Below are 17599 nucleotides of genomic sequence, written 5' to 3'. Positions count from 1 at the left end.
TCCATAATTTTATGGTATGACTCGTAAGTTTGATTTCAACATAATTTGCACTATTTTGTATATCCCCCTTAATCTTATCGATCAAAATTAAAGTGTCCTTTCTCCACTCACCCGATATTCACTTTGACATCATGATTTCGTTAAAAAATTTGGCGATCCACCTAGAATGCCTCTTTCTCGAAGGATTTTCTACACTTCTATAGGTATGTTGTCAGGCCCAATTAGTTTGGCATTACTCATCCTTTTCAAGGCTTCTTTTAACTCGTGTTCTTGAATTATAAGAGTTATAGTTTCTATCCTCCACTCTAATGTCTATCATGTTAGAGTCTCGTAATATCTGATAGCCTTCATTAAATAAGTTGTGGAAATACTTCTTCCATCCATCCTTTATATCACTTTCTTAAACAATAATTTTATCCTCTTCATCTTTAATACACTTCACTTGATCCAAATCTCTTGTCTTTCTTTCCCTTCCCTTAGTAAAATTATATATAGATTTTTCTCCATCCGTGATACATAAGGATTGGTATAACCCATCAAAAGCTTGCGTTTGTTATTTGTTCAATGTCATTTTGGTTTCTTTTCCAGTTCTCTTATAATTTTCCCAAATTTATATACTTTTACACCTAGGTACCTGCTGTTAAAATAGTCCCCCAAAATTGACAATGACTGATATGATAATAAGTAAGTGTATTTATATGAATTGATATGTCATACCCCATTTTTTGACATAAGATACCATTGACGTGTCGATAGACCCTACATTCATATGTCGCATGACCCTGATCGATCTCTGATTTTCAGTTGAAAATTCGGCAGAGAGGTATTTTAAAATACCTCATATTTCGTCTGAGTCAGGCCCTCTTCTATCTTTATTTTATTTTCATCTAATTCCATCTTTTATTTTTTTTTAATTAATTTCAATTTTACCTTTTATCATTTTAATTAGTCTTTATTAATTTTAATTAGTCTTTATTTATTTTCTTTTCATTTTTTTTTTAAAATCGCTTCTTTTTTTATTTCTTTACTTTATTATTATTATTATTATTATCCTTTTGTCCATGAGTCCAAAAAACAGTCCCAATCCAAGAAAACCTAGCCTGTCACGCTCTCCTTTTCGTCTCAATCCAGAAAGCTACCATCCTAATCCAACGAAAAACAGTCCAAATTCACTCCCAAGCATGTCACGCGTCTGCTCTCATCCATCCTAATCCAGTTTCACGCCCTAATCCAGTTTCACGCCTTAAACACAGGAACAGATTGCTCTCTCGGTTCCCTTCTAATCCTAATCCAAATCCAATCACATAATTTTTGCTCCTTAACAACAAACCTAGCCTTGGCCTAGCACTATAAATACAATCATCAACCTGCACACAAGGGGACACAATTTCGAACCAGAGAAGCAGAGAGACGGAGCCAGAATCGCACAACGCACGGAAGAAGCATCACGATCTAGAACCAGTCTCAAAACCTGATTCAAATCGACATCAACATAACAACAAACAACAACAGAATCGATCCAGACAGCGACACTACGACCAGAGGAACAACTCAAATCGGCAGCCCCATAGACCAGAACCAAAAGCAGCGAAGGTATAGCATGTTCCCTTTCATTTAGATATAGGGTTAAGGTCAAAACTTTGGATTATTTGATTTTTTTTAAACCCAAAATAGGAGTAGAAAGAAAAACGAAACAAATTGTGGAAAGGTAGAAGAAGAAGAAGAATCCGAAACAAAAAAAATTAAAAAAAATTAGGGTTCCGACGCGGTGGCGTTGCCCCACCGGCCGCCGCACCGCCGTCGGAACCCCCATACCTCTCGCTGGTTTCTGGAAGGAGGAATATTCATGTGTTCCAATCTTGAGTACTGTGTCATGAGAGAAGAGAGTGAACAAAAGGAACAAGAGAGAGGCGAGAGAATAGATTAGAGAAGAGAGGGCCTTTTCTGTGTTGTTTGATTGAAGAGAGAGAAATTCTCTGAAAAAATGAATGAAAAAGAAGCTACAATCCTTTTATAGACCGTTGTGATCCTGTGAGCGTGAGTACATGGCCTTACCATGCACCCACGCCTCTTAGACTGTGTGATTCCATCCTGTGATCAGATCATGGCCGTCTGATTAATCAGACGGCCCACCCCTTAAACCCATGACCCGCTCCAGTAACCCATAAACCGACCCAGGTTGTCCTTTAAGCCCAGCTTCAATTCCACTTTACTCACTGCATACCCCCTGTTTACTGCCTGGACGCCCCACAGTCTCTTTTTTTCATCATTTTCATGCATTTTTTAAATACCCCTTGCATTATATTTAGTCACCAACATTCACATATTTGTTTTCATGTTATCATTTCGTTTTTATTTATTTTCTTTTAACTCACATTGAATTAGAATGTAATTAGGTATTATGTAATTTTTTTCAATTTCTCTATGTCTTGTATAGAATTTAGAATGTAAAATATTAGGCTTCAATGTAATTTATTTATTTTATCGCAGACCGTAGCATGTATTAATAGGTTTTTTGTAATAGCTTAGGTGCATGTGTGCGTGTGTGCGTGTATGATTTATCCTTATGCTCTTAGTTTAGGTTAGAGGTTTTTGTAGTGATCCAACGTCACTACGAGATACCTACGCTTTTATTCTTTATGCTCCGTTAGTTATCATTCAAAAACACAAAAAACATTTTTTTAAATAAACCTTGATCTTAAATTGAGTGACGTCTTTTTATTTTCTTTTCTTAATCAAATATCAATCAATCTAATTTATTCTGAGTCCATTTTTTTCAGTATTAAAAAACACAAACAAATTCATTTTGCCATTTGGCTTTTCCATTTTAAAACCTTTTTCAAACTAATAAAAAACACACAACCAATCAAACGTCAGTTTTTTAACCACGAACTACGTGATTTTGATCCTTCACGGGTACGTAGGCAGAGGACCTTGTCCTTCCAAATCAATGAAATGTAGATAATTAGGTCCTCCTTTATTAATCATTTCAAATTCTTCTTTTCTTCAAAAATAAGTAAGTTATAGCACATTATTTAAATAAAAGTCAAAAGGTTCTCGTAGAGTACTACGAATATTTAGGGTGCTGATACCTTCCCTAAATATAACCAACCCCCAGACCCCCCAATTTAAATAAATTTTTTTTCAAAGTCGTGAAATAAAAGTGAGTCAATAAGCTAATCAAATAGCCTTGATCTCCGAAAAATGACGCGACATGATATGATAGTAAATAAGTATATCGAGATGCTGATATGATAGTATTAACATAATATTTTATTGTTTAAAGATTATTTTGACTAACAAAGTGCACAATATTTTTTTTAAAATTTCGATACATTAAAAGACTATTACAATCATCCGTTAAACATGACAAAAATGACCCTTTACTTTTTTTTTTATTCTTTTTCTAATATGCTAACCCAATTTTCCTTAGATATATTTGTGCATTGTTCCAGCATATGGCTATTCACTCTAGCGGCGGTTGCGGGCAAATGGCTAGTCAAATGTGAGTAAGGGAATAAAATCCACTTCTGCCGGCGACTCGTGAGTCATTGATCCTTTCAACTTTTATTAATTAACAAATCATTTGAAAAATGTTTACAAATAGTTAAAATTTTAAATAAATAACCAAAAGTAAATAATTAAAAAAACATTTGGCTCTGTTTGGCAAGTTCAAAAGTTAGCTTATAGCGGATAACTTATAAGTTTGTCATACAAAGTAAGTCTTGTTTTATAAACGTCATTTAATCACGAGCTTATAACTTATTTCAAGAGTTTATAGCTTACATTCTAGATGCTATTTCAAGTAGCGTTTGAGTTTATAGCTTACAAGTTATCATTTTTTCTTCCACTTTTACCCTTATTATTTTACCTGAAATCCATTTTTACCCATTATAATCTATTATAATTTAAATTAATATATATAGTTCTCTAATAAAAAAACCTGATTAATAAACATCATGCCTTCCGCTTTTTTTTCTTATATAATAATAATTTAGCTTCTTTGTTTTTTCAAAAAAAATTTAGCTTCTTTGTCCCAAAAAATAATAATTAGCTTCTTACTAAAATAATAAAAAATAATGTAGCTTCCGTGTTTATTTTTTCAGAAAATATAGGTTTCGTTAATTTGAAAATAAAATTAATTGCGTCTATTTTAATAAACATCATTTGCCTTTCCGTTTTTTTTTCTTATGCAATATAGCTTCCATTATGTTTATTTTTTCAGAAAATATTGGTTTCGTTAATTTGAACTAAATAAAATTAAGGCAAAATTACATAATTAGTCCCTTAACTTAATTTTAGGTAACACTTTTGTCCTTTATTTTTTTTTGTAACGATTTAGTCCTTTATGTTATAAAATAACAACATAGTTATCCTTTTTTATGAAAAAAATAATCAAAAACTCCAAAAAAAAAATTCAAACTCATAGACAAACGCAAATCTTCATCATACAAGCCTAGAAAATCAAATTTCATTGAAAAAATTTCATAAAAAATGATAAAATATTGTCATTTTATAACATAAAAGGACTAAATCGTTGCAAAAAAAAGATAAAGGACGAAAGTGTTACCTTTTTTTGATGAAGAACGAAAGTGTTACCTAAAATTAAGTTAAGAGACTAATTGTGTAATTTTGCCTAAAATTAAATGCGTCTATTTATCATGCATATGATAATTCAGTTATTTAAAATAAAATAAAATCATGCATATGTTAATTCAATAAAAAAATTCAATAAGATATCATTCAATGTACCTATCTTTTTTTTTGAAAACTCGATATCTGATCTAAGAACCGACTAATACCTATTTATTGTTGTTAATAATGCATATAATAATAATAATACATTTTGATATGTTATATAAATTAATAAATTTAAAGTACTTTTAAAAAAAAATGAAATTCCATTTACTTTAATATTAATTAACTTGTTCAAAAACTTTAATATCAATTGATATAAAACCCACTTGAGTTGGTTTAATGGTATTGACTTGAGACCTGGGAGTGTGCTCATCCTGAATGTCTCAAGTTTGATTCTCTCTAGTGTCAATTTGAGTGTGCTAATTTATCTTCAAAAAAAAAAAAAAATTTAATTGATATAAATTTTAGGCAAAATTACACAATTAGTCCCTTAACTTAATTTTAGGTAACACTTGCGTCCTTTATCTTTTTTTGTCACGATTTAGTCATTTATGATATAAAATGACAATATCATTTTTATGAGATTTTTTCAATGAAATTTGATTTTCTAGACTTGTATGATGAAGATTTGCATTTGTCTATGAGATTGAGGAATATTTTTTTTGGAGTTTTTGATTATTTTTCTCATAAAAAGGGATAACTATGTTGTTATTTCATAACATAAAGGACTAAATCGTTACAGAAAAAAGATAAAGGACGAAAGTGTTACCTAAAATTAAGTTAAGGGACTAATTGTGTAATTTTGTCTAAATTTTATTATGAATTAAGAATACCCTTTCATGTCATTTTACATTTATTAGCTAGTTGAATCGCTGATTTTACATTGATGCGGTGTGCGTGACCGGTTGTGGGAGTAGTGAAACAACAACACATCTATTTTTGGACTGCGATGTATTTGGGTCTCTATGGTCTCATGTCTGGCGTTGGTTGGGTATCTTCTCGGTTCCACCTGGTGATCTTCATCAACACTTGATCCAATTCATTAATATGCTGGGTTTGCCTAGATCCACACATCTGTTTTATAAGGTAATCTGGTTCACCTCTGTTTGGGTTATTTGGAAGGAAAGGAATGATCGCGTGTTCAACAGTAAGGTATCTATTCCATCCATTCTCATCGAAAAGGTTAAACTGACATCTTTTATGTGGATGCAATCGAATCAGGCATCATTTTTTTACAGCTATCATGACTGGTGGAACAAACCGCTCCTCTGTATGGGTGTCCACCTTTAATTGTAATTTATTCATCCGTTTTGTTCTCTTGGTCGTGCTTTGCACTATTTATCACCTATATTGTATATACGCTTTCGTGATTCCCCCTTGCACGCCTTGTGCGGGGTAAATCACCGTTGTTAATATATATATATATATATGGGTTTTGCTAGAAGACACCTTTTGTGAAGGTGTCTTTTAGCAAGTTACTCTATGAGCATTTGCGAAAAGACACCAACTTACTTTTATGAAGGTGTCTTTTAGCAAAGTTATAACTAAAAAGTGAAAATCACACCTTGAGGTGTGACTTGCTAAAAGACACCACCAAAGGGTGGCTTGTAGCAAGACCCTATATATATATATATATATATATATATATATATATAATATATCATTTTTGTTTGTTCAAAAAAACTTATCAACTATCAGTTATCAACTTTCGATTAGAAGCTATCAGTTATCAATCATCAACTATAAACTATCAGCTATTTTTATTAACCAAGCCAAAATCACAAAAAACTTGATTATTAAAGTACAAAAACAGCACACATGTCGATGCTGTATAGCTCTAACAAAAGTGTCACTACCTTTTGTAAAAAAAAAAAGTGTCCCAATTTTTTTTTACTAATTGTTTCCTCCCAATTATTCGACCAAGGATCCTCTCAGACTGTGCAGTGTGTATCCCAACCCTTCCAATTGGTGTTGACTATATATGACAGTGCTAAATTAGTGGCTTTGATTAGAAACTCCACACGAGAGAAATAATCCCAATTATTCTACTTGCAAAATAGTCCCACAAACCCGTGACCATCTTATAAATATCTCTAATTAGTTGGCTTTTCCCATAGATTGATTGAAATGGTTTCCACTTTCCACCAACTCTACGACTTGTTACAATTCTAACAACCTTTCATTCTTTCAATTTGATTGGTGCTTCTATATATAGTACTATTATTTGCACTTCCACAAGCCACACCAACGGCTCACAGCACCAAATTCAGGGTTAAACGACATGAAAATGTGATAACCTTTTTCAACTAAACAACATGAAAATTTGCGTGAGTGTTAAACGATTAACAAAAATTTATGAAATGATATTCTTGAAAAGTTATACCACATTATCTGCCAAAACATCATTCACCATTATTATTTTTAATTAACGTATATATGTTTACAACAAACTAAGTTAGAGGTGGTGAATGAGTTTGTGAGTCGTTCTTTGTAGGGTTTTGACTCAGTTGGTTTTTCTTATAAAACTTAGTGAAAGTTTCAGGAGGAATTTTTTCTTTATCGAATGCAACAAAGGTGGAGGTTTGGGTAATTAGTTTTGAGCAATTTCTTATTATCTAGGGACAATTTGTACAAAGTAATTGCAAGTTTGCTATTGCAAATGTCTATGCTCCATGCTCCGTGTGATATAGGAGGCATAGAACAAGCGTAGGAGTCTTTAAGTGGGTTGATTGCTAATAATAGACAAGCTATTTGGTGTGTCACTGGTGATTTTATTGTTATTAGATCAACAAATGAGAGAAGAAGTAGGGTGTCAAGAGACAGAGTTGAGGATCATTTTAACTAGTTTATCGATGCCAATTTTATAGTTGACCTTCCGTTATGTGGTAGCGTGGTGATGGGTAACAATGAGTCGCCTAGAGCGGTTTTTGTTATATGAAGAATAGTGTGTTATTTGCCCAAATTCTATTTAAACAGCTCTTCAAAGAGGTGTATCTGACCATTGTCCGATAATGTTGACTATAGGTGAAAATTGGGGACCCCGTCCACAATAGTTGCTGAAATGTTGAGCTGATTTGCCAGGTTATAAGGAGTTTGTCAAGGAATAATGGATATCCTTTAATGTTGTAATGTGGGGAGGTTATGTTTTTTGGTGTGGCATTATAATCCATTTTAGCCTTTTAATTTTTTCTCCTTATACAACCGTAAAAGAGATTACAAAAACTGGATAAAATCAAACCAGGTACATTTTTTAAGAGGAAGGTACAATTTGTCAACTAATAAAAAACACTTCAATGTTTTTTTTTTAATCGAGAGTATCTCTTATGCGCATTTACAGAGTCTAATTTTCTTCAAGAAATTTATCATTGCTTCATTTTTAGAGTTGAAATTCAAAACACGACCTTTTATTATTATCATTGCTTCATTTTTAGAATTGAAATTCAAAACACGGCCTTTTATTAAGTTGGAAGTAATCTTTCACCAACTCATCTAATTGCTTTCCCCTAAAAAAAATCATCTAATTACTTAATTAAATTTTAAAGAAATTTTAGTTTTGAGGATATAAATAAATAAAATAAAGTACTTGATATTCAGTGCATTTTAAAATGAGAATAAAATAAAATGAAGATTCCAAATGCTGCACTCCCTCCGTTTTAAAATGAGTGTCGCTTTAGGCTTTGGCACACACATTAAGAAATGGAATGAAATAATCATTGGATATAACGCTTTTACTAAACTGTCCTTACTTTATTAGAAAAAGACAAACTTAAAGTTGCATTGAAAATTGTGTGAGAGAAAAGTTTGAGAGGGTAAAGTTGGAAAAAAAATTAAAGTTGTATTGAAAATGTAAAACGACATTCATTTTGAAACAAATTTTTTTGCCTAAAGTGACATTCATTTTGAAACGGAGGAAGTATTATTTTTTCCCCATTGTAACCTAATTCACCTTAACCAATAATATTGTGTACCTCAACAATTTTTTACTACTTGAACCCAAAAAAATAAACAAGAAAATACATAAACCAATAGTAACCTGATAATCATTCCTTAACTGAATCGATATAATCCAACACAATTGTTAAGCAGTGGATGGATAAGAAGTAAAGATCCACATACATTACATTCTATAAATAAATAGTTTCAATGTTTCAATCTTCTCCTTTAATTGCTAATGTAATGTAGTCTCTTAACTTCTTTATAAATAACTAAACATCTCTCCCTCTCTCTCTCTCTCTCTCTCTCTCACACACACACACACACACTCTCTCCCTATAATTTTGCTAGAGGAAAAATGGGTGTTGAAGCAAACGTGGATGGTCCATCCAAATATCCAGGAAAACTCACCTTTAGGGTGATTATCACTTGTATCATGGCTGCCACTGGTGGATTAATCTTTGGTTATGATCATGGTGTTTCAGGTAATTCATTTCTCTTTTTTTTTTTTTTTTGTTAAAATTTATTGCTTCTATGCTAATTAACGTCTTTTTGAATTAATTACACCCTTTTTGGCACTTGTTTTAATCTGGTTTTATTGTTAATTGTCCCTTAATTTTGCTGTTAATTACTGTAAAAAGGGTTAACTTTAATTTTCATTTTTTCTGTAATCATGAAGAAATGTAGCTTTTTGTGTTTTTGTTATGCATATGTTATGATTGATGAAATTCCTGACATGTTTTTTCTGTGTTAATTTTGATTTCATAGGTGGAGTAACATCAATGGATTCCTTCTTGAAACGATTTTTTCCATCTGTTTTTGAACAGGAATCAAATTTGAAACCTTCTTCAAACCAATATTGCAAATTCAACAGTCAAATATTGACATTGTTTACATCTTCCCTTTATATAAGTGCTCTTGTTGCTGGTCTTGGGGCATCAAGCATAACAAGAGCTTTAGGTAGGCGAACAACAATGATTTTGGGTGGAATATTCTTTGTGTCGGGCGCATTACTCAATGGATTAGCCATGAACATTGCGATGCTTATCGCTGGAAGGTTGTTGCTTGGTTTTGGTATTGGGTGTGCCAATCAGGTACATTTTCTTTAGATCTCAATATTATTTTGTCATTCCTTTTGCACGTGTACGTTAAAAAATTAACAAGAGTTTTACGCGTGTTTGCTTCAGATCATTGGTAGTGTCCTGGTATGTTTATGGTCTTCTGCTAACTGATTGTTATTTTTTTGTTTTTGTTTTTTACATTTGCAGTCAGTTCCAATCTATCTATCAGAAATGGCACCTTATAAATACAGGGGTGCTCTAAACATGTGTTTTCAATTGTCAATTACTATTGGTATTTTTACAGCCAATATGTTCAACTATTACTTTTCCAAGATACTAAATGGTGAGGGATGGCGATTAAGTTTGGGGCTAGGTGCGGTACCTGCAGTGGTTTTCATTATAGGCTCAATTTGTCTTCCTGATTCGCCAAACTCGCTCGTTACACGTGGTCGTCACGAAGAAGCAAGAAAGGAGCTTGTGAAAATTCGCGGTACTGATGATGTTGATGCTGAGTTTAGAGATATTGTTGCTGCTAGTGAAGCCTCGGCTAAAGTGAAACACCCTTGGAAAACCTTGCAGGAGAGAAAATATAGGCCACAGCTTGTTTTTGCCATATTGATTCCTTTCTTCCAACAATTCACTGGATTGAATGTGATCACTTTCTATGCTCCTATACTGTTCAGAACAATTGGTTTTGGAAGTCAAGCTTCTCTCATGTCTGCCGCGATCATTGGAAGCTTTAAACCTGTTTCCACTTTGGTTTCAATTTTTGTTGTAGATAAATTTGGACGACGTGCCCTTTTCCTTGAGGGTGGTGTTCAAATGTTGATTTGTCAGGTACATGTTTCACATTCTCCACATGAAAACCAATGTTATAAATTGCATATTGCAGAAAATATCAATTTGTTCAAATTCCACTACGTAAAAGAGTATAAAACCGTTATTTTAGTAGTTGTTTACAATAATTTGTACTAAACAGCGTATTGCTGCATGGTAGCGATTTGTTACAATATTTTGTACTAAATTCCACTATGCTATATTGCTTTAACTACTATTTAATAACACTAACAAAACCCTTTTGGCTTCATTGTTTTTGTTCAATTTTAATGTGTGTTTTTGTTTTGTTTCTTTTTGACGACAGATTATCATGACAGTTGCTATTGCTGTCACATTTGGAACAAGTGGTAACCCAGGAAAACTACCTACATGGTATGCAATCACCATTGTTGGGATAATCTGTGTATATGTTTCAGGTTATGCATGGTCTTGGGGACCTCTTGGATGGTTAGTACCTAGCGAAATTCAACCACTTGAAATTCGATCCGCTTGTCAGAGTATTACAGTTGCTGTCAATATGATTTCAACTTTCTTCATAGCTCAACTCTTCACTGAAATGCTTTGTCACTTCAAGTTTGGTTTGTTCATCTTCTTTGGTTGCTTTGTGATCCTCATGACTTTCTTCATCTACAAGTTTTTTCCAGAAACAAAGGGTGTCCCACTTGAGGAAATGCATATGGTTTGGAGGAAACACCCCTTTTGGGGAAAGTTTTTGGAGTCAGAGGATCAAAAAGTACAATCTTCTAAGCTAGACACCTAATTTTAAGTTTTAGTTCTGAGTATGTAGCACAAAAAATAATTCCGCTTGGGAAATAGAACAAAGTTACGTGAAAGTTACATTTCATGTCAATTAGTTTTTTTTACTATGTGAAGTAGTAATCTTGAATTTTGAATTTGTGTATAATTTTTGTTTTCTTTGTTTAATATAGCAATGGTTTCTCAGTAGTTATAGTTTCAAGATCAAGACATAGATGTAACATCAGCTTGATTTCAAATATTGACCAAATTCACTAAATGCCAAGGACTAAACTTGTTGAGGAGATGAAACCCATTTGTAAAAAGGCTTACTTTATTTTCAGTTTGTTTTCACAGATACACATACAAAATTTTAAAAACAACGTAGCATAAAATACAAGTGCAGTCCTTGTATTTCATAAGCTGTTTTTATTTACAATTTTTACTCTTTTTATATGCACCTGTTAGAACTACCTAAGGACGTTTTATGCATGTGCCCAAATTCGATTTCATTTTCTCTCAACTTTCCCCTCCTTGTGTGTGGCCACTAGGCACTCAACCTAAAAAAATAAAATAGTCATTTTGTAAATTCTAATTTTTTTTAAACAGACTGTAATTTTGGGTACCAACCACTTTAAATTTGGAAGAGGAACATTAACAATCTTTGGTCATTAGTCATAGTTTATCCTGTCAAAGAAATCACAGTCGAGGAATAAATGATTAATTGTCTCGTATTTTCTGCTACCTCTTGGACAAATCGAAAAAATTGAGAAGCACAAGACAACGACGAATTAAATTATCCTTTGTTGGAATTGATTTCTTAAAAATCCTCCAACCAAATACAGACACTTTCAGAGGGACCGCCTTGTTGAAAATAAGATTGGAGTAGATATCGATGTTGGGTTGCTCAGTTTGGGTGAGAATTAGTAAGCACCTTTAACAGAGTGGCAGTCATCCGAGTTAGGAAGTCAAACCCATTTGTCAACCACAAAGTTAGCTAACAGAGAAACACAATGCACCAACTCCTCCTCCTCCAAGGAACACCCATGCCCATCAACACCCCATCTGCCTCCTCATCTCCCACCTCTACTATCAACACACATGTCAAAAAGACGACTAAATCAAGACCGCAAACACCCCCTCGCCCCCCTCTAGCCATGGATGACTCCAGAAAGAAGTACACTTTCCGTCCCCAAATTGACCGCCCAAACCTTCCTTAAACCAGCTCATCTCTCCTCATCTTCCACCACGCCGATGCCTTCCTCCTACCTCTCATAATGCACCCATTTTCAACCCCATATTTTACCTCCGAAACTTTAAATCACAACCCATCTTGATCAATGCACAACCTCTAACCCCACTTTTCTAACAATGACAAATAAATTCCCTAAGCTTTCTCACCCTAGCCCTCCAAACTCCTTATCTGAACAAACTATATTAAAAACAAGATACATATTTTTATTTAAAAAAGTCTAATTGGTTTGTCATCCAACCTTGGATATTTTCATGATAGTAAATTCATATACAATTGCTAAATAAAACAATTTATACAAATAACCTTTGAGATGAGAGCTCTATACGAATGCACACACTCAAATTCTAGTTAAAAGAAATATTTGCAAGGGATAAAGCTGTATTCTAACAAATAATTTAATTCCCCAAAAAATAAATAATTTGTTGCAAAAAATGATTATAATAATCCTTTTTTTGTCAACATTAATATTTTTACGAGCAGTAAAAAAAATTGCAACTTGAGTAACAAAAAAATTTTGACTATATTTTTTGTCACCCTACTCTCTTCCCATGCGCCCTATTTATGTATAAAAATATCTCCTTCGAATTATATAATCTAAACCTATTTTTAGGAATTTTTAGATTATATATATAATTCGTTTTGTCACCCTACTCTCTTCCCATGCGCCCTATTTATGTATAAAAATATCTCCTTCAAATTATATAATCTAAACCTATTTTTAGGAATTTTTAGATTATATATATAATTCGAAATATGATTATATATTATATATTAGTAACAATCTGAATCCCTCATATTCCACAAGAGACTCAACCATAGTTTTAAAACTCGGCTCGGTCATCGACTCGGCGGGGGTACTGGGTCAATGGTCGAACCACTGAGTCGTTGGTCGAACCGCATGACTGAACCGGAACCACTCGGATGACTTGGTTAGATAACTCGGTCCTTAGATTAAATTTATATAGTTATTTAACCGGATTAACTCGGATTGAATCGGTGACTCGGTCACTTTAGAAACTAAAATAATGACCCCTGTAAAATAAGATAAAAACTATCCAACAATGATAATTTCATAGGCTAATTGCTTAAATTCAAAACATAGTCATAACTCAAAATACATCTTGGTAGTAAAAATCCAAATAGATCCCAAAAAAGTATGATTCCAATTCCAACATAAATTCAAATAAGAGATTGCCTCAGTTATAAAAATCCAAAAAGATCCCAAGAAAGTATAATTCCAACACAAGTATTATCATCATTGATATGTACTGTATATTATTATTATTATTATTATTATTATTATTATTATTATTATTATTATTATTATTATTATTATTATTATTATTATTATTATTCTTATTATTATGTAAATATTATATTTAAAAATGATGTGATTTTTTTTAACAAAAAAATCGAAGAGTTCTTTCATTGGAACAAATGAAGGTGTAAGATGCACACATATTTTATATATTTCATTTACTAACACAAAAAAGATGTTGATCCAGTGGTTTGGCTTTCAGTGATACACTTTGATGTGCCTGGTTCGATTCCTAGATCCATTCATTTTTTCAAATTCTGATTTTTTCAACAAAAATCAAAAGTCAAAGCAGTTGAAACTATAGGAAGCAGCGCATTAATTGTATTAAACTGAACATTAATTAGTATTAATTTGATGTGCCTGGTTCGATTCCTAGATCCATTCATTTTTTCAAATTCTGATTTTTTCAACAAAAATCAAAAGTCAAAGCAGTTGAAACTATAGGAAGCAGCGCATTAATTGTATTAAACTGAACATTAATTAGTATTAATGCGGGCTTAAAGACTAATTATGACAAAAAATTGAAAAAAAATTATAAAACCGGTTTAACTCAAAAAACCGGCCGCGTCACCGGTTTCTACCGGTTTTTTCCGAGCCACGTCGGTTTTATCCGGTTCAAATGCACGGCCGATCTGATAATCAGCTCGAACCGGTCACACCACCGGTTCACGGTTCAACCGGTCGGACCGGCCGATCCGAGCCGGGTTTTAAAACTATGGACTCAACACGGACTAAAAAAGTCCTATTATATATCAGTTATAATTGTTGAACCTTTTTCTTTTTGTACAAGTTGAACCTTTATTTTAAAACAAATATTTGATTTCTGAGGAAGACCTAAAGTTTCTTTATGTAGTATGATATTAAATAATAAAGAGATTTGATTTTATTTTTTTAATATATTCTACAAATATACTTCTATATTAAAAAAATATAAAAAGCTATACAAAAAAAATCAAAATTTCTAAATTATTTAATCAATTAATATTCATAAATAATGAGAAAATAAAAAATATAAAAAATATCACTATAAGATTAAAAATAATAATGGGAAAATTATGTTCAAAATGAAATAATATCATTATAAGATTACAAATAATAATGGACAGATTATGTTCAAATTTATATAATAAGATTACAAATCATAATGGACAGATTATGTTCACAATTATATTAACAGAAAGCACATATAAAAATACATTGCTACCTTTGTCAAATATATAAAACACATCTCTTATAACAAACGATCAAAGAACTACACTACCAAAAAAAAAAAAAATAACGATCAAAGAACTTGCCTGAAAATTTTACCTAGGGACTAGGGTCTTGCTAATGTCAAGTTTTGATGGGGTGTGGTTATGGTGCATAAGGAGATCCTTATGCACCGTGCATAATTGCTTTCTACACCCAACATAATTGCTTTCTACATCCCAAGTAAAAGCTTAATTCTAATAAGTCCTGCATAAGTCCAACCCATTAACACCCAGTCCAACAAAAACAATTTAACATTTCTACACCCCAATTGCTTTCTAATTCTACCGCTGACAATATCAACAACCAGTTTCAATGACACAGGACATAAAAATACATATAAATGCAAAAGAGCAACAAAAGTATACCTAAAAACAAAAAACCAGAATTAAGCGATTCTAAATGATAGACAATACACCAAATCAAATAATTATCACATATTATTATCATATAATAATTCTCATAAAACATGAAGAACATTAATAATTCATTATAATTAAAAAAAACATTTTTCATTGATTTAGTTGCTGATGATGTAAAACAAAATACCTTCAAAACCAAAATAATTGTCTAATGGTTTTGCTATGGGTATGGTTTCTGTGAGTTGTACTTCAAAACCATTTTGCTGTTGAAATGGTTTCTGTGAGTTGTACTCCAAAACCATTTTGCTATGGGAATGGTTTCCGTGAGTTGGACTCCAAAACCATTTTGCTGTCGAAATGGTTTCTGTGAGTTGTACTCCAAAACCATTAGATGTACTTAATGGTTTTGAAAAGAGGAATCGAGTAGAACAAGCAAGCTCAGACCCGAAACCGGAATCATGTGAAAGAAGTTGAATCCGATTCAAGTCTTCACCGTCCAGAACCGGAGAAAGATTGAAGATGAAGGTTGCACATAATTTCCCCACACTGACTGACATAGCGGCAACAGTCACATCACAAACCGATTTCAATTTTCACTTTCTTCTCTTTTGGATCAAAACCACAAAAATCTCAAGAACACTATGAATGTCATATGAATTTCATATGAACATGATGAACTCATAACAATTTTCCAGCAACTATCAACAACCAAAATTAACAAATCCGATACTGTTTCACGAATCAAACAACAAATCATCACCAACTCGATTTTTTCCAGTGATATAATGTCATCAAGCAACCGTTATACATAGATCGAAGCTCAAATCGGACCATTCAGCCACAAAATCAAGTGAAACCGCAAGCAACTTTTGAGGCACAACAACGGTGAGTTCGGAACCGATTTACGTGAAAGAAGAAGAGGATTTTTGTTGCGCGAATCGGAGCGGTACGGCGGTGACAAGTTCAGATCCGAAACAGAGTAGAAGCCGAGTTGAGTTCGTGAAGAAAGAAAACCGGATCGAGCAAGATCATGAAGTGAGGTAGTCTTTCTTGTTTTTTTTTTTCCGTCTTTTAATTTGTAGATCTAGGGATTTTGATGTTTGTTTTCAAAAAGTAAGCTCGGATTTGTATATAGGGAGAAAAAGGAATTTGAAAAATGTTGTTCGTTTTTAAAACGGTGAAGTTTTGAGTTCCGACGCGGTGGTGCCACCACCAGCCACCGCGCCGGCCACCGTGCCGGAGAAAGATTGAAGATGAAGGTTCATCTCTTTTGTTCATTTGATTTTTTGTTCTGGACAGTGTGAGAGAAGAGGGAGTGGTTATGATGCAAAACAATGGGAAAGAGCTGAAGCACAAGATTATAACACGTGTCCCTGATCTGATGGTTGTATTTAACTTATGCATGGTGCATAAGTTATGACTTATGCACCATAACTTTTGCCGTTCTGATGTCGAGACCGCCGTCGAAATATTTGGGGTGTTTCTAATAATCTGTCTAATAGCTGTCTCTTGATTCGTGAATGGTTGAGATGCATTTCTTATTTATTCCACTTCTTCTCTCGTGTTCATAATAACAAAGGTTACTTTGCCCCCGATTATTTTAGTAGTAATAATTGGTCATTAGAATTACATTGATCATACTTTTTTGTTGCAGATCGTTCACAAGACTTGGAAGCTGCTCAAAGGTTAAAAGATGACAGAGTTCCTCTTTTGGAAGATGCTTTCAGGAGTTGGAAAACAACACCAGGACGTGAAATAACCCATGTCATTGGAAAACAACCTAAGTCATTGGAGCATCGTAACTAAATATGTTGGAAAATTGTTTAGACACTTTTTTCTCTTGAGTTTTATTTTGTTTTGTTTATTTTAGAAGGGTTTTGTTTTGCTAATTCTAGGTATAACGTTTTTTGCTCTAGAATTTTTTTTTACAGTATGCTTTTCTTTTTTTTGAAGGAAGAATATATAGATTTTTAGAGTGTGCTCTAGATTTTATTAGTTCGTACACTTTTTGCTCTAGATATTGTTTTTTACTGTTTGCTCTTGATTCTATCAGTTCCTCTAATTTTTAGTGTGTGCTATCTCGATAACTTTCTTAACTTCTTTTCTATGTCGATCGTATTTTGGAATTTTTTTAATTTTGTTTTTGGTATGAAGTTTCGTCCTTTAGCAGTGTCGTTAGTGAACATGTGGAGTGGAGTACATGTTCACTAAA

The 17599-nt window shown here is 32.8% G+C and overlaps 1 protein-coding gene across 1 annotated transcript; it reads left to right on the top strand.

Moving 5' to 3' along the window:
• The first annotated feature begins 8801 nt into the window (after positions 1–8801).
• LOC146922052 (sugar carrier protein C-like) lies at positions 8802–11414 on the top strand. The gene is made up of 4 exons (XM_085715187.1): positions 8802–9056; positions 9340–9665; positions 9840–10469; positions 10774–11414. Exons 1-4 carry the CDS (start codon positions 8930–8932, stop codon positions 11227–11229), a joined length of 1539 nt encoding a protein of 512 aa, XP_085571313.1. The 5' UTR covers positions 8802–8929; the 3' UTR covers positions 11230–11414.
• Positions 11415–17599: the final 6185 nt, after the last annotated feature.

This window comes from Medicago sativa, chromosome 5 (assembly GCF_051527215.1).
Source record: "Medicago sativa cultivar Bolivia chromosome 5, Bolivia_mono, whole genome shotgun sequence".
NCBI lineage: Eukaryota > Viridiplantae > Streptophyta > Magnoliopsida > Fabales > Fabaceae > Medicago > Medicago sativa.
Note: the sequence above shows the minus strand (reverse complement) of the source record. Positions and strands in the feature narration are given on the sequence as shown.